The sequence below is a fragment of the Arachis ipaensis genome, chromosome B03 (assembly GCF_000816755.2).
Source record: "Arachis ipaensis cultivar K30076 chromosome B03, Araip1.1, whole genome shotgun sequence".
Lineage (NCBI taxonomy): Eukaryota > Viridiplantae > Streptophyta > Magnoliopsida > Fabales > Fabaceae > Arachis > Arachis ipaensis.
Genome location: NC_029787.2, coordinates 72,368,957 through 72,393,873, shown reverse-complemented (window position 1 = coordinate 72,393,873; position 24,917 = coordinate 72,368,957). Strand labels below are relative to the sequence as shown.

At 35.5% G+C, this 24,917-nt stretch overlaps 2 protein-coding genes and 2 long non-coding RNA genes across 5 annotated transcripts in view; 2 read left to right on the top strand and 2 right to left on the bottom strand.

Moving 5' to 3' along the window:
* Nucleotides 1-1,422, top strand: part of LOC107634488 — a 3,045-nt gene extending 1,623 nt beyond the window's left edge. Inside the window, exon 4 of the long non-coding RNA XR_002358482.1 lies at nt 1,144-1,422. This is a non-coding gene — a long non-coding RNA (uncharacterized LOC107634488). The remainder of the gene's footprint in view (nt 1-1,143) is intronic.
* On the bottom strand, nt 6,184-12,754 carry LOC107634489. 2 transcript variants are annotated; one of them, XR_001618940.2, is made up of 4 exons: nt 12,212-12,754; nt 11,982-12,073; nt 10,613-10,789; nt 6,184-10,046 (listed from the first exon to the last, which is right to left on the bottom strand). It is a non-coding gene; the product is annotated as an uncharacterized LOC107634489 (long non-coding RNA). The 2 variants fall into 2 exon arrangements; XR_001618938.2 differs by lacking the exon at nt 6,184-10,046 and having other exon boundaries at nt 10,097-10,789; nt 12,212-12,752.
* LOC107630588 (E3 ubiquitin-protein ligase RNF144A) lies at nt 13,701-15,323 on the top strand. Its single transcript, XM_016333780.2, has 2 exons — nt 13,701-14,777; nt 15,013-15,323. Exons 1-2 carry the CDS (start codon nt 13,861-13,863, stop codon nt 15,089-15,091), a joined length of 996 nt encoding a protein of 331 aa, XP_016189266.1. The 5' UTR covers nt 13,701-13,860; the 3' UTR covers nt 15,092-15,323.
* On the bottom strand, nt 15,641-24,331 carry LOC107630587 (AT-rich interactive domain-containing protein 4). Its single transcript, XM_016333779.2, has 15 exons — nt 23,886-24,331; nt 23,583-23,774; nt 23,435-23,488; nt 22,812-22,900; nt 21,954-22,224; nt 21,780-21,836; nt 21,033-21,064; nt 20,472-20,607; nt 20,200-20,373; nt 18,071-18,610; nt 17,789-17,926; nt 17,617-17,715; nt 16,558-16,658; nt 16,383-16,473; nt 15,641-15,969 (listed from the first exon to the last, which is right to left on the bottom strand). The coding sequence occupies exons 1-15, from the start codon at nt 24,051-24,053 to the stop codon at nt 15,874-15,876; spliced, it is 2,238 nt and encodes a 745-aa protein (XP_016189265.1). The 5' UTR covers nt 24,054-24,331; the 3' UTR covers nt 15,641-15,873.

Below are 24,917 nucleotides of genomic sequence, written 5' to 3'. Positions count from 1 at the left end.
TGTGTGTGTGTGTGTGTGTGTGTGTGTGTGTGTGTGTGTGTGTGTGTGTGTGTGTGTGTGTGTGTGTGTGTGTGTGTGTGTGTGTCATAAAAATGGCTAACGAAAGGAAATAATATCGCACGTGAGCACTCTTTCTTGAAAGTGCGACCCCAGGAGATGGTAGAAGGTGAGGATCCCCTTCTCTGTTTCTTCTGGTATTGTAAAATCGCCCCCAGCAAGATGGTGGGATGTTAGAATCCCCTCCTTTGTTCCTCCTGGGCATATGAGAACGTACCTCCTGGGTAAACGCAAGAGCTGTGGTTTCGCCCCACTTGCTCCAGGTTGGTTAGTATAGAGGCTCCCCAGATAGACGCAAGAACTGTGGTTTTGCCCCCACTTGCTCCGGGATATGATGAGTTATGTATTAAGGTGCAATGAAATGATGAGTAAGTAATGAATGATTATGAAATGTTAATGATAGTATCTGAGATACGAGTTTTCCTGGGTAAGAACCTTGGCTTGCCACCACGTGTTCCAGGTTGAATCTCGACACTCTGTTGATCCTACCTCGTAAGGGTAACCAGGCACGTATGAATTCCCGGGTATGGATAGCCCCATTGAGTGATTATATGATGATTGAATGTGAACTCTATGCATAGCTCCTGGGGATGCGCAACGGGGGACAGTCTAAGGATTTCGGACTTGTCGGGTTAGTTGGATAACTGACAGATGGGCTCCTCAGCCATAGGACAGGCATGCATCATATGCATTTGTTTGTATTGGTTGTTATGCATTTCTTGGGTTTTCCTAATTGATATATATACCACCTGCTATCTGTTATACTTGCTATTTGAACTATCTGCTCACTACTTGTGCGTGAACTTATTTGGTTGCTTGTTTCTGTTGCATTATGAATGATGGAGGAATGGAGGAAATAGAGAAATAGTTTGGCGTTAAGTTTAGAATTAAACTTGAGTAAGTTAGGTAGATTTAGAATACCTATCCCTGTTTATGGCTTCTGATTAGTACTTAAGCTGGTTAACTGAATAATGGAGTTCTAGAATTGCCTATGGCATTCTCAGGACCGTATTTCTTATATACGTGGCACTTTTACCATGTTGAGAACCTCCGGTTCTCATTCCATATTGTATTGTTGTTTTTCAGATGCAGGTCGAGAGGCTCCTTGCTAGGCGTCTGGATCCTAGGAAGCGAAGTAGTCCTTGGATGTGTTTTGGCTTTCTATTTGTATATATGTATATATGTATTTAGCTTACTCTCCAAGTAACTTATGTATGCTGCTTCTCTTAGAGGTTGAGGGAGAGATAGGAGTTTACTTTGATATTTTGGTGTATTTTGGGATATTTTGGGAACACTTATGTTTGTTTGTTTATATATATATATCCTCCGGCCAGCCTTAGTTTCGCAGGCTGAGTCAGGGGCTAGTTATGCTGCTTCCTTGGTTGTCCTTTACTCTTTTGCTTATCTTTATCATGATCCTTTAGTTTTCTTAACACGCAAGTAATCCTTTCCGTTGAGCGTTGCGCTTTTAACTTTTCGCGATTTTGTTTACCGTTCGTTTCAAGGCTCCTAGTATATTATCCACTTCTCTATTATGTATTTATTATGCTGTTTAGAGGTCCGTAACACCACACTACCTCTGCTCTATGACTTAAGCGTAAAATTCTGAGTAGTAGGGTGTTACAATACTCTAATTTAAAATTAGAGATAATCTAATTAATTTTTTTCAGTTCATAAAATTACACTAAAAATCTCAATTATTCAAATTAATTATCAAAACCTCATTATTTTTTAATTACTAAAACTTTAAATTTTAAATAAGGAAATACCCAATTCTTATGAAAATTACATATAATCCTAATTAATTTTAAACTCAAAATATCATAAAATTTTATTTAATTACTTTTAGTAAAATAATTTTTTTAAAATAAAATTATCAACAAATATTATAAATTATAAATAACTCATTATTTAATTTTCAAAAACTCGGGTTGTTACATGAGTAGTAGCAATATCACGGTTGTGTCCGAGTGATTTTCTCCTTGTTTCAGCACAGTGTTTCCTCAGTAGTAGTAGTAGTTGCCCTCGATCGATCTGTATAGACTTTTAGAGGGCTAGTTCCTTTTGTAAATATCTATAGGGTAAAGTACTAAATTGGTCCCCTACGTTTGAGCGTAATCTTGTTTTGGTCCTTAAGGTTTAAAGTGTCTTATTTGAATCCAAAAAGTTTTATTTAACTTCAATGTAGTCCCACCGTGAGGTCAAAGTTAAATAATTAATGGAATGTCCTACATGACAGCAGTACAAGAACAATGTCGATAATCTGGAGAACAAGTACAAGCTCCAAAGGCACAAAATTAACCGTGGATGCATCAATACATTTATTTATCATTCTCCTTAATTCTATAGAAAATATTTCATTTAAATTGTAAGAAAAATAATAAATAAATGTATTGATGCATCCACGATTGATTTTATGCCTCTGGAGCTTGTATTTGTTCTTCAGATTATCGACTTTGTTCTTGTACTGCTGTCATGTAGGACATTTCGTTAATTATTTAACTTTAATCTCACGATGGGACTACATTGAAGCTAAATAAAACTTTTTTGGATTCAAATATGACACTTTAAACCTTAAGGACCAAAACAGGATAATGCCCAAACATAGGGGACTAATTTAATACTTTACTCATCTCTATATATGTAAGTTGGAACGGGCTGTAAGGTAAGCCGTGAAATAATGCTTGGCGAGACTAGCATTGATCATGACGTGTTAGAAGTTAGATCGTTACATTTCTTCGGCAGATTATTCCTGCGGTTTTGGTGACTGACTTGAATAAAGATGATATGGATAATGCAAAGTTAGTGACTGACTTGAATGAAGATGATCCTCTGAGAGGCAAGGATAGCCTTGTTTTGATAATTACTTAATTAGATTATCAGCACTCTCATAGACGAATCTCTCTTGTGTAACAACTCATATTATTGAAACTTCTATTATAGATTATATACGATTTATTTTATTAACCTAAATTTATTATCTTATCTTTAGAGGACTATTTCATTAAAAGTAATTACATTAATTTTATAATTATTAAAGTTTGAAATAATTATGATTTATTATATTAGTTTGAACTATTTATTAGAAACTTATTATTATCGAGTTCAAAATCAGCTAGTATGAGTAAATATCGATACTCTTCGATGAACTTAGCTTTGCTAATACTTAATCATATATCTTTTATTCTTATAATCATTATGTTACTAATGTCATTTATATTAGTAACTCCTACCTATTCATCCCTATATATATTATTACTTGTGTTTTAATATATCCAACTTTTATAGTTTTTTGTTTAAGATATTTATAACTTGAATTGCTGACTCATCAGCTTTGTATTGCAACACACAACCCCCCTTAAGACACCTAATCATCATTATCCCATTAATCATCATCATTCAACCGTGCATGATCCGTTTTTGATGAAAAACAAGAGAAAGAGCTGAGAGAAAGAAGAGAGAAATTGTGAATCCTTCCATGAACTTCCAACTTCAATTTTTTGAGCTCTGTTACTTCAATAAAAAATTTTATCCGATTAAATTGTTTGTGTCTTCCTCCTCTTCATGTTGACGCCACTTTTGTTCGGGAGAAATCAACAGTATAACTTTTTCTAAGTTTGCATGGTTCGACCAAAGTGAGGAGAAGGTAGAGTTTGATCATTTTATAATAATTAAATGTATTCTTGATGTGTGATTGTTAGTTTGATGATTATTGCTTGAAATTGAATGGATTTATGCTTGATTTTTGTTGAAATATTGGTGATTTTATGAACTTTATGGTTTGGCCTTGAGGAGACAGTCGTGAACCGAACTATTTTGGATGTGTTTGGGGCTGATTTCAAGTTATAATTTGATAAGATTTAGTGGTTGCAAGATTAAGGTGAACTCCGTGAAAAAACGGTAACCAAAAAGCTCAAAAATTGATTAAAATTCAAACAAAAACCTTAAGGAGAGGTTCGGTTTTGGTATGGAAGAGTGAACACCAACACAAAATTTATTTTTGAAGGTAAGATTATATTTTGATAAAGGATTTTAGTTAAAAATAGTAATTTTATAAGTTAATGCGTATTTTTGGTAATGAGTAAAAGTTTAGGAGTAAAATGGATATTTTATAAAAGTATAAGGATATTTTTTGATAATTATAATGTATATAAATTATTTTAGTAAGTTCGTAGAGTACGTTGGTTCAAGATATAAATCTTTTTAAAAGTTCGAAATTAAAATATAATTCCTAAAAGTTTAACGATAAGACTTTTAATAAACAGGTTTTTATTATTGAAATAATAATGTTATTACCCTTTTATTATTAATATTAGTCTACTCATAATAATATAATTATTATCCTTTTATTAAAGATATTATTTAGTTTGAATAATTGTTAATGAAAAAGTGAAACGGTAATCTTTTCTAAAAGCTTTAGAAAGACAAAGCAAATCTTAGAACTTTTGGATCCTCTTCATAAAATATATAGGAAAAGGTATGAGAGAATACATAATAGTATGTAAGACATTGAAAGAGGTGAAAGATAAGGAAGAGTTTTAAATAACGAAAAAGGAATTTTTGCTCTAATCGAATATTTAAAGAAAATAGAAATAATTTGAAAGAATAATTGCCATAGAAAGTAGAGAAAGAAGGCTGAAATAATGTTTTACAAAAACAATATGAAAGAACAAATGACTGAGAATGAGAATGGCTAAAACTAACTGAGAACTCGAAATTGAGAAAGATATAAGGATCGGTAAATGAGAACTAAGTGATTGAAGGTTTGTCTAGCAAGGGCGAGGGTTTTGTCCTGCTTGTCCAGTCCACGTACTGATTGATTGTTGAATTCGGAAAAATCCACAGTATTAATTGATTGTTGAACTCGGAAAAACCCACGTATTGATTGATTGTTAAACTCAGGGACACCTACGTACTGTTGACTTATGTTTTCCATTGTGCATATATTATGGCATCTAGCTTTGCGACGATTGCTGGTGATCACGTTCTGATGGTGTTCTTAACCATATCGACCAATATGCACGTACAGCATGCAATGAAAAACCATATTTGAAACTGGTTCTTAGGTAATGTCGGGTTGCATGGTGTAAACCGACACATAAGCTCATGATCTGCATAGAACAGATATGCATCATATTTGGTTGCGCATATTTCTGTGTTGTGTATTTCTGTGAATGTATGTGTAGTTTTGGTTAATTGCTTTTCTATTCTTTGTTTGTTGAAGTTGTATCTGTTCTATTTCTTGTTTGCTGTGTAATAAAGAATAAAATGAACTTAACTACTACCCCGACCCTACTAAGGACTCCCTAGTTCTTACCCCCTCTTTCCAACCCTTTCAGCTACAGGTGTGAAGGGTTATTGCAAAGTTGCAGAAGCATAGAAGAATTTGTTTGCGAGTTAAGTTGTTGTTAGGATTTATTTTTCCATTGCCTTATTAGTTGGAGTTTTATTCAGAGGAGTAGGTTTTGTAATTGGTTTTTGTATGTAATACTATAATGTATTATTAATATTAAGTATGTGAATATGTGTTATCAGTTCTTGATGGAAAACTTTTAACTTTTTGAAAAAACTGTCAACAAATTAACGTGTAAAGGCTCAATATTAAATAAATAATAAAGGAATTATGTTAGTAATGCCTTACTTTTGGCATGATCATGACGTGCTAGAAGATGGGTCGTTACATCTTGCGGCGGCTAGAAGTGGCTGAGCTTCCTCCACTACTTGCCATTGGAACACGTCCAATTTTAGAATGTGAAAAATGTAGGATTTTCTATTTCCAAAGAACAAATACGAGGAAGGCAGCAAGAAATGGCATTGTTCTGCTGACAATGATAGAGACTTTTTTGTCCATCTACGTCACCCTAACATGTAACGGGTCACGTGGCATCTAAGCATGACACTTTTGATTTTGGTTTCTCCCACAGTTTTAAAAAATATCAAAAATAATAATTTTGAGGCATATAACTGTAACATCTTTACTATTAGAATGTTACGCTTCCGACTGTGCCACTCTAATAGCGAGGATATTACGACGACTTCTATATACTTAATAATAAAATAGGAGCTTTTAACTCAAAACCGTATGGTTGTTTTCTTTGACAAACCAAAAGTACTTTTTCTTTTACTCCACACATTCATACATACAATTATATGTATACACAACGCTATTACATTCACATTTAATATATGTACATATGTACAAAATCCTGTCATAAAACCACAACTCCTATTCCTCTATACAAAAATGTAAACATCGACAACAAGGGCGAGGGAACAAAAATCTAAGATAACACAACCATAAAGCACAACCAAAAAGCACAGAAATGTAAAATCTCGCAAAATAATAAATAAATAATTAACAACTAACAAATAAATTAAATAAGACCAAAAAAGGATTAGAGAATTAATATTTATAATTTGAAAAAATAAAAATATTTAGGATGCAAATTAAAATGTGTATCTTAAGGGGTTTTAGCCCAAAGTTGGGCCAGCAGACTAAGGAAATGAAATTGGGCTACACCGGGCCCAAGCCCAAGTATTACCCACACTTAACACACAATTCAGCACATTCCTCATTCATTTTGGAAGGGGACAACTAAAATTTAGAGAAGGGAGAAGAGAGGAGAAAACCTAATCCTAACTCCACCTTTAAAGTTCCATAACTTTTGCTACGGAGCTCCGATTATCGCACCATTTGCAGCCACGCGAAGCTTGTCTCTCCCTCTTCAATTCTATTTGAATAGTTTGGTGATTAAATTGAAATCCCAATCCCATATTCTCATTCAAAGCTAAAACATATTTTTGGTTTTGGTATTGAGGACTTTTGGTGATTTTGATGTTATAGGGACTCTCTAGCTTGTGTTCTTAGTGGTATTCATCACTAATTTTAGTGGGTAAAAGTAAAGAACTCTTTTTTCCTCTTGGTTAATCAATTTATGAAAATCCTAGTTTTTAATATTGTGCCAAATTATATAATATGGTGTTAAATAGAGTAATTGGAAGCTTGGCTTGGTGGAATTTTGGAAAGAAAAGCTTGAAAGCTTGGAATTGCGACATTAAGGTACGGGTGGTAGTTTTGAGTAGGAATTATGTAAGGTTATGTGAAAACCTAGGTTACTTGCCCCTAGAATAAGTTGAATGAAATTGATTGTTGATGTATTTGAACAATGGCTTGTATGAGTATCATGTTGGTTGATGTGTTTTGACATGAAACTGAGGAGTGTGATGTGATATTATTGCAAGTGGATATTGTAATATATGTTGGTATCATGTTGCATGAAAATGAGTATGCCTGTTGAAGTTTTAATTGAGAATTAGATGTATGAATATTACGATTTGTGATATTGGGCCAGAGGCCGTGATAGGGTGAGAAAATCTCCTATGTGATAAGTTGAGGTGAACAGTGTGAATTATTGTATGAGAATTAGAGGATTGATTATTGGTTGATTGAGAGTTTGAATATATGGATGTTGCATATTGTTGATGAATATGGATATAGTTAATTGAATGTGTTAAATAAGTTGGAAGTGGGTTATTTAGGATTGGAATGGTTGAGGACTGATGAATGAGTGTTTAGGATGGTAGAAATGGTTTTGAACTGGTTTAGGATTGAATTGAATTGAGAATGGATGGAATTAAGGGATTAGATGAAATTGGTAAAAATAATATTTTTAGCCAACTTCGACGAGCTATAACTTGGCGCTCGGAGTTTGGATTTCAATGAGATTTGTCTTAAATTAAAGCTAGTAGAAATATCTTTAAAATGATCAAAGAATGAAGGAAAACTGAATTTTGTAGAAAAATTTATGAGAGTTTAAAATTAAATTCTACATAAGTTGCAGAAAACTAAGGTCATGCATACGCATGACCCGTACATACGCATGAGGGGTGTAACAGAAGAGAATTGATTTCGTGCGAGTTTCATGTGTACGCACAAAAACGAAGTTGCGCATACGCACCAGGAATGCGTACGCACAACCCGCATTTCCAGAATTGAATGTTTTTCGTGCGTGTTCCGTGCGTACGCGCAAAGGGGGACTTGTGGGTCGCACGAGGCATGCGTACGCACAACTGTCATGTTTTTCTAAGATGATGATTTTTAACTATTTTTGCTTATCCAATCTGCTGTTTTACTTCTGTAACCCATATTTGAGATCCGATAACTAGTTTCTAGGATTTGGAATGAATCTTATGCCTTTAAAACATTTTCCTAACGTTCCAAAATTTCGTAAATCGTATAATGGGTATGAACCGGTGAATTAGAGGGTAGAAAGTATTGGAAAGGAAAATATTGAGTTGAGGTGAGTTGGAACTGATTGCAGGAATGATTTGATGTGATTGAATAATGAGAATGACATGATATGATTGAATGATGAAATTGAGTTGATTCGAGAGTATAATGAGATATGATTAAATGATGAGATTGAGTTAATTCGAGAGGATAATGAGAATGAATTTGATTGATAATTGAGCTTCTGGGGTAGATACAAGGATTGTGGTTTTGTCCAGCTTGCTCCCAGTCAGTATTTGAGCTTTCGGGATAATATGCAAGGATGGTGGCTTTATCCCGCTTGCACCCTGTCAGAATTGAGACTTTGTTAACCCTCTGTCGTAAAATGTGGCCGGACATTTATACATTTCCGGATGTTTCCCCATGGACATTGATCAATGAATATAAGTTTGAACTTGGGTATGCACACACCGAGGGATTATCCAGGGTTAGCTACCGGACATGTCGGGTTTGGCTGTATAACCGACAGATGAGCTCATTGACCATAGGACAGGCATACATTATTGGCATTTGTGTGTTTTGTTTGAGTGTGCATCTTGTATTGGACTTGCCCATTTGAATAATTGTACCTATATGCTAATTGTTTTATCTGTTTTCTCTATTTGTGTATTCATTATTGGCATTTGTGTATTTTGTTTGGGTGTGCATTTTGTATTGGACTTGCCCATTTGAATAATTGTACCTATATGCTAATTGTTTTATCTGTTTTCTCTATTTGTGTATTCTTTGTATTGTCTTATATGTGTTTGCAGAGCTAAGAGATCCTTTATACTGACGGTGGTGATGCTGAGGGTTGTTCTTAATGAAAGGTGATGATTGAGAATTGTGGAAAAAAGAAAATAAAAGAAAAACTAAGAATGAATTGATAATATTGAAATTAAATTTTAATATTGAATTATTAAATGAGTTAGGAATCTATGATATTGAGAGAGATGATGATTTATATAAGGGAAAATTGAGATTTAAAGATTACTAATATAGTTGAGATTTAGTTTGTCTACCTTGATCAAATTAGTAAGAACCCTAGGCTTGAACTTTATGTGATTAGAGATTGGGATTACCTAACGAGTTCATGTGGTTTTACATAGTCTTTATTTGAAATTATTGCCCTGCTGAGAATCCCGTAAAGGATGATGTTCTCACCTATTTTGAAAATTATTACTTTTCAAATGCAGGTCCCGACGCTTCTCAGTGAGCAGGAGATTTATCTGGAAGGACAGTGAAGAAGACCTTTTATTCTGCTTTAATCTTAGACACTCTCCTTCTTTTGGAAACATTTATATTATGCACTTGCTTTGAAGACTTTCCTTTAGAGGCTTATGATGTATTTTGGAGAGATAGGTTATGTCTATCCAACAGTTTTACTGTTGTAACTCTAGCCGGCATAATCTTCGTGGGTCGAGACTAGTTGATACTTATATATGTCTCTTTACTCTTATTCTTCCTTCGAGCTTTTAATTATCTACCTTTCTCCCGACATGCTTATATATATACGTTATCGAGTGTGAGCGATCGACGAATTTTCTCGAGTTTTAAATCCTTTCACAGGCTTCTAGTGTAATACTTCTTTCTATATATACATATTTATATCTTAACCTTGTGTCGTAGCACCAAACCATAATTGAATTATGACTTAAGCATAAGGCAATAAATGGTAGGGTGTTACAGAAAACTCTTCATATGCTTTCTCATCCGTTTCCTGAAAAAGATAAGGTTGTAGGGAGGTGAGAACCTAACCACATGGTCTCACCAGGAAGTTTAGAATTATTATAAGAGGATACTATAAAGAAATGAAGGGATTTCAAACGTAAATGATTATCACTCGTCCTATGAATTTTTTTGAAAACCAACAGCTAATCATCCAAAATCCGAATTCACATTTTAATTTATAAAAAGACTCAATCAAACATAATATCCAAAAGATTTTACCACATACCAACAAACCACTCTAACCAGACTTGTTGATAATTTAACTAATTATGGCCTCCGGCCCAAATCATAATCATACCACGGCCTCCGGCCCAACATATAAGCAAACCATGGCCTTTGACCCAAACTATAATCAATTAACCACCATAATTCCGAACCAACAGCCATAATCACAAGTAATGAAGTTCAAACACAATCAAGAGCAATTACAGCAAATATGACAATTAGCAGTTAAATAGAAATATTCATATAGGCAAACCAAATACAATATACACATCCAAACAATGTCACATAAATGCATATGATACATGCATGTCCTACTGGTCATGAGCTCACTTGTCGATTATAATGCCAAGCCCAACACACACCCGGTAGCTAAGCTGGATATGGAACACCACAATGCAGAGTAAATGGGACCAAATCGCAACCCTTACATCTTACTCGCTTAATCCGGAGCAAGTAGGACAAACCACAACCCTTGCATCTTATCCAGACGGTGTTTAAAGTCTCAACCTAGAGCAAGTTGGACAAAACCACAATCCTTGCATCAGGTGTTTCATCAATAATCATTAACTTTAATCAAATCGGAATCAAAACTGCAATTATATTTAATCATATTTCAATATCATAACCAAATCTACAATTTTATCTAATCGTGTTTTCAAGTAACCAAGTTCTCAAAACAATTTCAATTTCATTTTTGAATTTTGGGCCTTTCGAAAGTCTCAGAAAGCATTCTATTTCGCCAATCAAATCTAAATACTTCAAATTCACTAAATCTTTCAAAACATAATCTCTTTAATTAGAATTAATCAACCGACTCATTTTCAAATTAACCAAGTTTTTCAAAACTAACTTAAGCATGAAACTTTTTCTAAAAGACTCAAAAGTCATTTTATTCTTAAATACTCATTTTCATTACTTTATTTTTCATTAAAATCCTCAAAACATCACTCTTTAATTTAAATCAATTCAATAAAACTCGTTTCCATTCAAGAAAGTACTCAAAACATATTTCTTTTCATAGTTAGCCGAACCGAAATAAGTTGAATATCCAATTCACTTCTATTAGTTTCGTTTCCTCTAAAACTCTTTAAAATATAGTCCTTAAACCAAAGTTAATCAAACAAAAATCCATTTCGGTTCAATCAAATTCAAATGATTTAAAATCACTTATATACTTATAAAAATTTTGACAGTATCTCCTCTAAAACTCGGACTTTGCCACCCTTCAAGGGTCCCAACCAAACCAAACTAGACATCTCTCAACCATCCAAATCATTTCCAATAAATCATTATCACAACAATACCAACTCGACTCAAGGAAATTAACAAAATCCAGAATTCAAGCAGCCAATCCCATCAATCGCAATAATTCATCCGCAATTATCAAAACACGTTCAAATACTCGATAATCATTTTATCACAATCCAGAAACCAATTTCAAGAAACTAGTTTAATCATTAAACCCCGACTTCATCAATTACTCATCATATTTCAATCCCACAATAAACATAGTGTTATAGCAACCACTAACCAAACATTCTCATTCAATCAATAAATCAATCAAATAAACAATCACATTTATCAAAAACAACTCAGTTCAATCCATAAGACTCACGTAATCATAAAAATACATTTTTCGCATCAATATCGACTTGTAACAATTTTTGGAAGTAAAATAAGTTTAAGAAAAAGCCCATACCTCGAGTAGTCAAAATCCGAAAGCTATAAAACGCACAAAAAGTCCTTTTTCTCCCGGCCTGCAGCAGCGGCAACCGCAATCTTAGCTCCACTCTACTTTCGCAGCAACCATAGCAATTTTAATCGCACATGCAAGAATCGAAACTCAACTCCATGGCAATAAAGCCACAAAAATCTCAGCAACATATAACTAAAACTGATTTTCAAGGGTTCCAGAATGAAAACGCTTACTGTAACTAAAGAGGAATGACTAAATTGAACAGCAGCGGCTCAAGCAATGGTTCCAGCGCCCACAACCATGGTAGCGTAGCCTACAACAGCGGCAATGGCGAACGGCTCCCCTTCCATCTCGTTTCTCACCACGACAGATCCAACAGCAACGACGGAGCAACTCAAAACGACGAGCAGCGACAGCTCCCTTTCCTCCAGCTCGCGTGCAGTAGCACCGATGGAGGATGTGGCAGTGACGACGACGACATACAAAAGCCGGCGGCACTCTTCCAACTCCCTTAAGCTCGCACATCTCTCCCTCCTCGCATTTATCACCCTCAGCGAATGGTGACGACCCTCCAACGGCGGCGACAATGGTAGTAACGGCTGCGACAGCTCTCTCTGATCCTCGATGGCAACGACTGGACGAGACGCGGTGGCTCCACGACAGCTCCTCCCCTCAACGCCCTCTCATATTCGCGGGCACGTGCACATGCGTTGGGTTAAAGGGGCTGAGGGGTGACGGCTAGAGTATGGTGTGGGTGAGTGTATGTTGTATTATTATAGGGTTAGATTGGTGTGGATAGAAATTAAGGTTTAGTTCATTTTAGTAATTTTAATATAATTAAGGAGTAGAATATTAATTTAAAATTAATTTAATTCAACATAATTATCTTTAAAAATACTAAATTATTTTTTAACTTATAAATTATTTTTAACTAAATTTTTTTTAAAATTATAAATAAATATCATAATCTAATTTTTAAAAATTCGGAGTCTTACAACAACGATCAAGCACATGGCCCGACCCGACTCGAAGATTCGATCCAATTCTGAACACTTTAGGAGTTATTTTGGTGTGATTTCATCGGATCTAGGGTTGGATAAGGGTCTCAAAAATAGACCCGGTCATTATTTCGGGTCGGGTCCGGGCCATGGCTCGGGTCACCCGAAGTCGACCCGGTGGCCTAGTCATCATACACAATTAATATTTTGTGTTATTAATGATGGATGATGGCTATTCTTATATAGAATTTAAGTATTGTAAACTTTAATATTTTGTGTTATTAGTCATTATAAGACTATAAGTTAATATTTTATGTTTAAAATACATAAGATTTTAGACTAATGTATAATATTGTGTTATTTATATTGATTTAAATATTTAGTGTTATTAGATAATATTAGTATTGATTATGGTTATGCTTTAATTTTAGAGAATAGTTGGTTTTTGTTATATTTTTCTAAGTGAATTTTACCATGTCAAATAATGGTTGGAGTTTTGGAAATTTGGATATTTTCACATGCTAATTTATAAGAAGGTATCAAGGTAATGTAGTGTTAACGACCTGGTTTTCATCCGATTTTTACCCGATATAAACGGGCCCGGAAGTGTATAAGTTTTATCGGGTCTAGGACCAGGTTCGGATCTAATAAATAGATCCGATATATATTTCAGGTCGAATCTAAGTCACATCAAACCCGGTTTCACTCGACCCATGTGCACCCTAATGGAAGCAAGTACCAATAAAAAAAAATACCTAACTCAAATTTTAAATTTTTCTTAATCTCCTCAAATAAATCACTAACCGTCTGTCCCCTGACCTTCCCGCAGTCCCCCTTTACGATCACACCACTACCAAGGGCTCTCAATTCAACCACTGCTAACAATGAGCCTCCAGTCCCCTCTGAATCCCCAAACAGGATCAAACAGAAGGAGAAGGACTGCTCCGAGTTCCCCTTCCAACGATGTAATCGACGTTGACAATTTCGTCTTCACACCAGTCACTCACAAGGGCACAGACAAGACCACACCCATCTCCGTCGAACACTACGCCCTAGACAGGGACCTCCAGCTCGCAATCGCCGCCTCCCTCGCCGTCCCACTACCTCACCTCATCAACATATCCGACGACGACGACGACGACGACGACGACGTCAGCATCCTCGCTGCAAAACCCGAAAATACCCCTTTCGGGAAACGAAGAAAGAGGGACAACAATGAGAACGAGAAAGGCGAGTCCTCCAACAGCGCCCCACCATTCATCTGCGAAATCTGCACCGAAACAAAGTCATTAGTGGAGTCTTTCTGCGTCACCGGTTGCCATCACTCTTACTGCAACGACTGTGTGGTACTGTATGTTGGGTCGAAGCTTCAGGAGAATGTGATTAACATTCGGTGTCCGGTGCCAGGATGCAAGGGACTTTTAGAGCTGGAAGATTGTCGTGAGATTCTCCCGAAGGAGGTTTTCGATCGATGGGGGATGGCCATGTGTGAGGCTGTGGTTGTCGAGGGTGAGAGATTCTATTGCCCTTTCAAGGACTGCTCAGCGCTTATGATCAACGACGGCGGAGAGTTGGTGAGGCAATCAGAGTGCCCTAACTGTCGGAGGCTGTTCTGTGCCCAGTGCAAGGTTGCTTGGCATGATAGGATTGGCTGCGACGAGTTTCAGACCCTGAATAAGGATGAGAGGGAGAAGGAGGATATTATGCTGATGAATCTGGCTAAAACCAAGAAGTGGAGGAGGTGCCCCATGTGCAAGTATTATGTTGAGAAATCTCAGGGCTGCATGTACATGAAATGCAGGTTAGATGTTCGATTGATATTTGATTGACTTGTGGTTATTAATATTATTATATCATAACTCTCATATTCTTGCCCTTTAATCTAGGGTGTTTGACAAGACAAAATTACGTGCTTAACTATCCATATTCATCTTCATGTAATCTTAGAAGATTAAAACCATTGATGATGCTGCTACATCATACCGTATTGCTACATATTCCCTAGTTAATATTTTTCCTGTGTTTTTGGGTGACAGATGTGGATATGCCTTCTGTTACAGCTGTGGAGCCCTTTCCAACAATAATACCCACTATTGCAGCAGCTGCAAGCGTTAAGTGCATAGTTCTTAGAGCTAAGAATTACTTGGCTTGAGACTTAGAGCTAACTGCAGACCACCAAAACCCTTAACTAGTGGTTCATCCTTTAACTACTTGTATAGATGTTAATGCCTATGGATCTTTGTTAGTTTATTTGCTCAAATCATAATATTTAAGAAAGGCTTGAATATAGTTTATCCCATAATTCCGTTTTATCTAATACTGAATTTGGCACTTATATGTTTGTTAATTCAGCCATATTATTTTTCCCTTTTTCTGTTTATAACTCTGCACAAGATTGCAACTTTTATATAAAATGACAGCTCAGTGCAAAAACATTTCTCATTCACGCGAGGTCCAGGAAAAACCACGTCCAAATGACGTAATATACATCACTGGCTGTTTTCACAGTTTAAACCGGTGGCTTTGAGGTCACACAGAGATAACTCAACCATTGTTCCAAGACTCTCTTTAAGATTGCAACTTTTGTATGGGATAACATATTTTCAATGAGATTCAAATGCAAGCAATAACAATAGAGTATATAGACACATCAAGCAAAAAGAGGGTCAAAATTGTCATGTCGCATATAGATCATGGCAATGATGGATTATATACTATAGCCAACTGTACCATTAAGAAAATATATTAGTGATGCGGAAAATTTTAATGGCCCTTTTGGGGAGCATAATATGTTTATGTTGAAGGTTCAAAATCAATTACACGAGCGAAAGAACAACAATTTTCAGAACCTACCCTTACAATTAAACGGTTTAGGACCCTTGCCATTTACATTTTTCCTAGTCAAATGAGAGAGTTTTTTGAGATTTTTTTCTGTAAGTTGAAATGCTGCAGTGAGGACAAACGTATTCCAGCCCATCAGTTTTAGCATAGTCCTGCCATCATAAACAAATCAGAGACAAAGATGAAAAGTTTTCTATTCACTTCTTTAAAGTTTGTGCACAGTGACACTTGCTGCCCAGATGCGAAAATCGCATTTCAATTTGGTATTCACTTGTATACACATCCCAATTGTGACTAAGCCACAAGCAAGACCATAACTTAATAATTACAATCCAACCCAAAATAAAGACGATTGAAATTTCAAATCCAACTTCACTTCCCCTTGAAATTTTTTCACCCACCAAAATGGCAACAAAGACAATTGTCATTAAGCCTTAAATTGCAACATATTTGACAAAAAAAAGGTGGTAAATCTTTTAAGGCTTTTACTAACCATGAAATTGTTAGTTGTTAAGAATTTAGATCAATAAGGCATTGAGACTTAAGAGTCAAAGTTCCATAATACCTTAAATGCCCCAAGTCCCTGCCGCTTATCACATCCAAAGTGAGCCCACTCACCACATATACCACAGTTCACCCAGTCCCCTGCTGCACTACTGTTGAGCCAACATGAAAAGTTAAAGATAGTAAATAAGACATAATTTGTCAAATTTCAGTTATATAATAGAGAGGAGACAGACCTGTGACACAACAAGCAGCACTCCCCATCTACGTCATCGTGAGCTAATTCATATTCTAAAAGATAAGTCTCATAATGTCTCTTCAATGTATTGCCAACACCCTGATAACAGAAAGAAACTGTCAATGCTTCTAAGATTGCACATATTCTTAAGTTAAAAGTCCTGAGAATAGCAATAAGCACGAATGCAATCGTTTGCAAACCACAAATACACGCAAAATGTTTCCAATTTATTCACAAAGTTCTAAGAACGATTAAACAGATATTGCGCACAAAAATATTTCTTGTTTTCCTTTTCCATTTTGTAGAACTTGTTATGAAAAGAACAGACAGTATTTCATGTGAAGGAAAATAGAATCTCTGACAAAGCTGACACAATGGATAATGTAACTAGAATATCAGATAATTATAGCACAATGAGCAATTGACTTAGGTACGCCACGTCTAAGTCAGCATTTGCATATACAATTTAACATTTTGGTGTTCACTAGAGCTCACAATAATTGCACTTCAGGGAACACCTGATTATCAGAATCAATCATAAGTACAAAACATGCAAATCAGCTTGACATCGTGCCAATGGAATTTACTAAAATTAGCAGCAACAAAAGAAGCACCAAGTATAGACAAGTTACTCACCTCCCAAGCCCAGAACAAGTTATGTTCAAACTTCAATGCAAAAAGTAGGAGAGGGAAATGATAAGAACACGAACTCCTAATACTTAAACAAGGGAATAAGCAATGCATATACTACAATGAATGCTTAACTATGTAAGAGAGTACTAAAAAAAAGGGAAAAGTATGCATACCATGCTGTTGTAAACTAAAACAAACTACTGAATGCTTGATATGGACAAGAACAACATAGGAAAACAGAGGTAAAAAAAAAAAACCACACTGATCTCAAATTTAAGATGCTTGATAAAACTGTCAATAAAAAAAAAAGGATTATTTAGGAAAGGGGAATGACGTGAAATGTAAGGAAACATTCGGTAACAGTGTTTAGCAGGGGGGGAATGACTTGTAATGAGGAAAACAGAGATAACATTACAATCCATACCGTCATTCTATTTGTCAAAGTGTGATTGCGCATCTTTGAGAAAACTTGCCCTTTCCAGTTGATACCATTCCCAACATGAAAGCCTCCTCTTGAAACCACCTGAAATGCTAATGTGTTAGTCACAAATTCTAGAATATCATGCAACTAGCTTTACATAGTCAAATGTTCGTACCTCTCTATACAGGTTGAAAAGATCAAGGCGTTTTGCATTGAGAATGGCATCAGGAAACTCCGCTATCCCACCCGGTGGGACTAGGCGATTATGCCCTCGATGGATCAGAAACTGCATCACATCCCTCAAGAATTCCTCCTGCCAGACAATTTATGAGAAACCCAGTCAAAGATTAAACAAAAATTGCATTGATAATATCATATCTGACACAAGGATAAGGTCAAACATGGCATGATATCAATGAGGATAGCAAAGAGCACCAAGCAAAAATCAAGTAAACACCTCTGAGCAAACTCGTATCGGAGCTCTGTCACAACCATGCTTTTTCATAGGTAGCGGATTTAAAGAAATAACCTGAAGAGCTTGAAATGTGTTTAATGCAGATTTCCTCTTTGGTACAGAATTTATGCCTACAACATTATGCCTAATAGGAGCAAGTAACTGATTTGACTTTCCATGTTCCCCATGCCTTTCACCCTCAGATAATCCCGAAAAGGGAAGAGTCTTATGATAATTAGAATGAGGAATTGGTCTCATTGCAGCAAAATCTAATTTATGTCTATCACTACGAAAATCCTCTGACTTTTTCCTAGAGCATGGTTCAAATCTTTTTCGACTAGGTGCTGGAGGCATCAGCCATGTAGGATGCCCAGAGAAAACAGGATCATTACTAGAGTTTTCTTTCCCCTTCCTAGTACAAAAGAAAAGGAGACGTTCAGCATCATCTTTATGAAATGATGCAACCGGCAATCCTTGAATACTAGCAACTCCCAAAATCACTAGGCTACGGTATGATACATTAGGAGCCAGCTGTCTCAGAATCTGTGAACAAATAACAAAACACCCAAGTCAAAAGATAAGGTCCTGCACTAAATTGAAACTTAAGTAAATGAGAATTCAACAAAGATCATGCTGTCACAACTGCTTAAAAGATCAAGCCAATTCATTGGAGAGGATAATAAATAACTTCATATGTTCTGCCAAAATAATATTTAGCTGTTCAAAATATAGAAAAGCCAAGAAGCTAACAATGTAATATAGACCTAATACAACAACAACGCCATTCATTGGAGAGGATTATAAATAACTTCATATGTTCTGCCAAAATAATATTTAGCTGTTCAAAATATAGAAAAGACGAGAAGCTCACAATGTAATATTACAGACCTAATACAACGACGCCAGTGGGGTCAGCTACATAGATCAAATGACGTCATTATGCCATATCATATATCATATTTATAGCAACACTATTTACGCATAGATCACCTTTCACCACCTCGTGTATAGTCCATTTAGGTCTTTCTCTATCTTTCAGCACTTGTCTCACCCTTCTAACTAGATGCTCTGCCAATCTTCTTCCCACATGTCCAAATCACCTAAGACAAAATTCTACTATCATTTCAACAAAAGATTCTACACCAACTTTCTCTCTTACATCCTCATTCCATATTCTATCTATACGTGTTTGGCCGCTCATCCATCTAAACATCCACATCTCTGCTAAACTAAACTTGTGTTCACACTTACCCTTTTATGGTCCAATACTCCGTTCCATATAACATAGCTGATCTAATTATAGTGCAATAAAATTTACCCTTAAATTTTGTAGGTACTTTTTTGTCACATTAAAACTAGACACACTTCAACACTAACCAGCCCGCTTGAATCCTGTACAATAAGATGCTTTCCCAGTTTTCACTTCTATGTTAGTGTTTCCCCTCCTCTTTTCGAACTTACATTCCATATATTCAGCCTTACTATGGGTTATGCACAAAGAATTCATCTTTAAAGCTTCTCTAAACAAATCTAATATATAATTTAAATCTTCCCTTAATTCTCCCATAAAGATGATGTCATCGACAAAAAGCATGTACCACGGAAGTTTGATTATGATAGATAAACTTCAATTTTTTTTTTTTTTATTTCTGTCACAAACACCAAAAATAACTAAAAGATGGCATTCAAACAATTTCAGCTATTCCTTCTATTTCTCGAATGAAATCATGCCTGCTTTAAAAAGTCTGAGAGACCAGTATAAGGACCTTTAAAGCATAAGTTAAAAGACAACAACATTTTATGTGACCTTATACTGGAAATGAAGGACCATCAACCATGTAAGGCTTCATAAACAAAGTTTATAATAATCATATATAACACAATAGAGAAATCCTGTCTTGCAAATCCTCCTATATTGGCTAGCATTGCTTAATCTTCTCACCAACTAACAAAATGGAATTATTTACTTGAGCAGTGTATACCACTTTATTTATTAAATCTACATATAGCATCTCATAAATCCATACATCTTGTTAATATAACTAGTGCATCCAAGTAACCAAGTTATTCATCATCATAACAGAAGCAAGAACTTCCATATAAAAAAGACACCATCAAAGTTGATCATTAACCTGTGAAGCCCATGCAGGAACACGCATGCAAACTTCAAAGACGCTTGATCCACAGGCTACTGAGGATGATCTTCGAGGCTCAGAGTAAGACAATTTGCTTCGTACGTGATTAGGAACTGCTTGAACAAGCTGACTCTTCTCAATGAGCTCTTTTTTAATATGATTCTCCAAAAGCTGAGGAAATCCCAAAGAAAGTAGAAAAATAGTACGAGTAAATAAGAAGTTAAAAGAGTACAGATGTTGAAGGTCATGAAAACATAATTCACCCTTGCCTGATCATTAAAACAAGTATCTGCACTACCAGACACCAAAAGTGATATATGAGCAGAGCTACAAGTGGATATATCACAACGCATGGTCACCACACCACGTGAGAATGTTGCTGCCTGGAGAGGTGGCAGTGGAGCACTATAAAATACGTTCAATGGGAAAAATAATCAAATAATGACAGAATAAGATGCTGAAAAGAAAAAAAGAAAGAAAAAGAAGAGAAGAAACTAGAGAATAAAAACTCATAGTCCTAGTATGGCCAACTCTTTGCCTATTCCACAAATTCTTGTGTTATTTACACTAGATGTTATGATGTTATTTAATCAATATAACTGACCCCACCTATGAGGATAATATTTGAGTTATTGTTGTTAAACAAGTCATATCAGTTCAAAAGTTAAATATTATTGCTCCTAAAAAATACACGCGTGGATTTGTTTGACAGTCACTTATAAAATATCCCAGTCAACCAAAATAATCCTATATTCCTATTTTCAACAGAATAATATATAATTAAACATCACAGGAATATAAATGTGTCATCTACCACAAACATCAAATACCTTGTTCGGTTGTAAAGTTTACATCCACGTATCTGCAGAAAGGCCAGAACAAAGTGAAAACAGAAATACTAGACATCAGCAATTAAAAGAACTTCCCAGTAAGGAGAGTACAAATAGTAGACCAGATGGATTTGAGGTCAACAGTTAAAAGGTAGAATAAAACCACTCTATATTTAAATTGTGTTAACAAACAAATTTTACATGATAATATCATTATGTCCTTTGACCCCCATATATTGGGAAAAAGCTTGGTGTTGTTACACTTATATGGTCACTAATTAGACCAGATTTTCATTATTCCAGTGATTTAAGGAAAAACCACTGCATCATTCGGCACTTATCCTCGATGTGATCTTGATATTGGATAAACAGTTTACTTTGGGTGTGTTATTGATGAAACATAACAACCTTTAAGAATAAAAAAGGTTAGGAACAAGTACCAAACTGATCCATCCATATTCCTCTATCGTATTATGTTCATGTAGATTGATTGTCCAGACAATTTGAAAAATGCAATAAGTTTTTCTTCAAATAATGACAGATCTTTTTAAGGTCCAAATTTAGTACAACAGCTGATCAAAGGAAAGCAAGCAATTTCAAGGAAAAAGCATACAAAGATGCAGCAAATCCTTTTATTCAGAGCACATATTACAAGTTGTTAAGCATTTGAAATGCCGTACATCCAACACCCAAAAAGGAACAAAAGATAACCCAAGAACTGCAAACAATCATATACAGGCCACTTACTTCTGTACATAGGAGAGCATTAAGTCCATCCTCTAATGACCCCAATAAAAAAGCATCCTTTTTCAAGGAAAGAAAGAAAGAAGCAAAAAAAATTAGTTTGTAACAGGTAGGTATTAAGGGGAGTTACAATAACAACCTTCTCAAAAGCCAAATAGCTAAGTCATGCATGCCTACCGAAGTGCAATTAACTCCACAAACAAGAAATCTCATGTTCACATCAGTATCATATATTGTTATAGCAGAAATGCTCTCAGGTTCAGTCTCCTCCTGTTCTATATCATGTTCACTTGTACCAACATCAATATTGGGAGGGTCACCAAGAATTTGTGGCCCAAGCTTGCCACCACCTTTATTATTGTTAGGAGGAAAGACATTGTTTCGTACACAGTATAGTCTGAAAGTTGCAAGAGCAAGCTGGAAAGCATCCCATGTGTGACTCGATGTGCTGCAGTGCATAATATCAATCATCAGAAACAAAATATTATTTCATATACATGCTATATATATATTGATTAATATATGTATATACATAAGAAACAATCCATAGCAAAACTGCATCCAATTTCTGCAACTTGCTAAAGGCAATTAAAAGGAGCAAAAATATCTCATCTCATTGCTTCATCACTAGAAGCCAAAGTTAATTAGTGAAGTGTGATGACAATCTGATAGAAACAAGTTGTTTGTTCCTTTTAAGCTAGTTTAGCAGGTTTAGTAGCAGTAGGGCTAGGCCTAGCTGCTGCTCATAAATACTAGGGATTAGTTAGTTTTATGTCAGTTAGAGAAAAAGAAAAATCTGTTCAGTTTGTTAGTTCAGGAGAGGAAAATTCTCCCAGAGAGTTGGTTAGTTCCAACAGTATACTTCAATAAGGGGATTGTGATTCACAATCCCCAGTTCATCAATAAAATCCCTAATTCTGCTAGATCTCAGTTCCTATCACAATCATAAACCCATTGCCACCCAGGAAAGAACAGAAATGAGTATACACAATGATAAAAGTAAAGCTCAACAGCCAAGCTGGTAAATGACCATACCTCTGTGCCACTGAGAACAAAGCTTGATGAAAATGAGAAGCTGCATACTTTGAAAAGTCATTTTCCCAATATATGGTGTAAGGAATTCCCTGCCAAACAGAACCTTAATTAAATTGCTTTTCACTGGAAATGGGAGTTAGGAAAAATATAATCACATTTACTAATTTTCATTAGAAAAAAGCCCATATCTTGTACTGTCACGTCTTTAAGGGCCATTTCGAGTAGATAAGTTATTTAAGCACTTCTATGAAAGGAACTACTAAAAAATAGCTAATGCATAAGTTATATTATAGAAGGTATATGGTAAGATTAACATAAGTGTTTCTTTTGAGTATTTCTGAAAAAATGCAGATTAAGAAGCTAGATATTTTAGATTCTCAAAAAGCACTAAAAATGACTTTTTGGGATGTTATAAGCTTTATGGCTAAATGTGACCAAAAAATATTAAAATTGTCACTTTTAACTTCCATAGAATTAAAATAAAATGATACGCGGGTTTATCAGAACAGGTGGTAAGTCCTGCTTTAGCACCCAAATTTAACAATGATCTCTTTAAATTCTTTCAGACCAATCTAACTTTTCAGATAAAAAAATTACTATAGATTGCCTGCTATCAATGTGACCTTAGAGTGGAGTGCCTCTGCCAAGTTTTCTCCCTTAGGAGTTTCCAAATAAACCTACAAAATCACCGGAAAATAGGTTGGAAACAAAACACCACGCCATCCATGTCAAACAATCATGAAAGAAAATCACTATTCATATGACACTCACAGTATTAGGTAATTTTGAACAAAACAATGCACATAATGCTTCTGGACTAGACAGGTCAAAATCTTCCCATATAAGAGATCCAATTTCTCCACTTTCTTCTAGCTGTCTACCTTGTAGGTAAACAAAATCTGGCTGCAGTTGCTCAATTACTCGACCGAGTTCATCCACAGTAGGTTTAGTTAATACCGTCACCTAAAGAATTCTCATACAAGTTCAACATGCCATTCCATCAGAATTCTTCTAAATGCAAATCAAACAAAACAAAAAAAAAAATAAAACAAAAGGAACGAACTCAGTGGTCACCTCAAGACGACCAGAGGAAGAAAGCTCCGGAAAGGGGTATTGTGATTGATTCTCAGAAGCAGAAGCTTCCTCTTGCTTCTCTTTTTGCTTATCCTCACATGATTTACCACCATTCAGGACAGCAAGAAGACTAGAATGCCTTGAAGAACCCTGAGAATGGAACATCATTTTTTATGCATGCCAGAGGCACAACTTCTCCAGTTAAATATCAGTAAAAAAAAGGCACATTAACAATTCTCACTAAAAGAACTAAAAACCCAAAACTACTACAATAACTTCTTCAATGTTCCCCAACTGGTCTATCTGTCTATCTATCTATCTATCTATCTATCAACCCAACGCCTCTAACCATTGCAAAACCACCAAAACAAAAGAAATCATAGAACACCAAATTAACTCCTCAAGATGGCAAATCCACCAAGAAATAAGCAAGTATGAAGAAGGTTCTGGCTTGCAAAAACCCAGCAATTTGGCGAATAAAATAAAGGAACTTTGAGAAAGAAGAGAAGGCAGCGAGCAAGATCAAGGGGAGGCAAGAATTCTGCGAACCAAATTGGTCAAAACGAGGTAAAATCCTCAATCCACAGCTAGGCTAAAACGAAGAAATCAGAAGGAAAATCCAAACCCCTAAATCGAAGAAACGCTGCCTAATAGGTCTGAAAAGGAAGCAAATTGTTTAACCCCCAATTCACCACCAAACTAAAAGACCCGTTAGTAAATTAGAAAGAAAAATAAATGGAATAAAAAAATAACAAATTACTTATGCGCCTTAAAACAAAAACAAAATGAATAAAGAAAGAAAGAAAGAAAGAAAAACTGAGAGACCTTTTTGTGTTTGTGTGTATTGAGGGCACAGTCCCTAAAACATTCTTACTCTTGAAAGCACAAGTGATTGGGGTCAGTCAAAGTAACCAACATCACCACACAAAAAGCATTAAAAATCCTGCCCACGTTGTTGTTGTTGTTTGGCCAGCGATTTCCTAAATCCATATACGTACGATTCTGATTAGATTTAACCTTTTGACGAAACAA

Excerpts from the sequence above, each read along its gene's own strand:
- LOC107630587 (XM_016333779.2), bottom strand. The coding sequence starts at position 24,053 with ATGATGTTCCATTCTCAGGGTTCTTCAAGGCATTCTAGTCTTCTTGCT. Across the intron at positions 22,901-23,434 it reads CAGAGGCACTCCACTCTAAG|GGAATTCCTTACACCATATA; the intron begins GTCACATTGATA and ends TCTGTTTGGCAG. Across the intron at positions 21,837-21,953 it reads GTGGAGTTAATTGCACTTCG|GATGCTTTTTTATTGGGGTC; the intron begins GTAGGCATGCAT and ends TCCTTGAAAAAG.
- LOC107630588 (XM_016333780.2), top strand. The coding sequence starts at position 13,861 with ATGAGCCTCCAGTCCCCTCTGAATCCCCAAACAGGATCAAACAGAAGG. Across the intron at positions 14,778-15,012 it reads TGCATGTACATGAAATGCAG|ATGTGGATATGCCTTCTGTT; the intron begins GTTAGATGTTCG and ends TTTGGGTGACAG.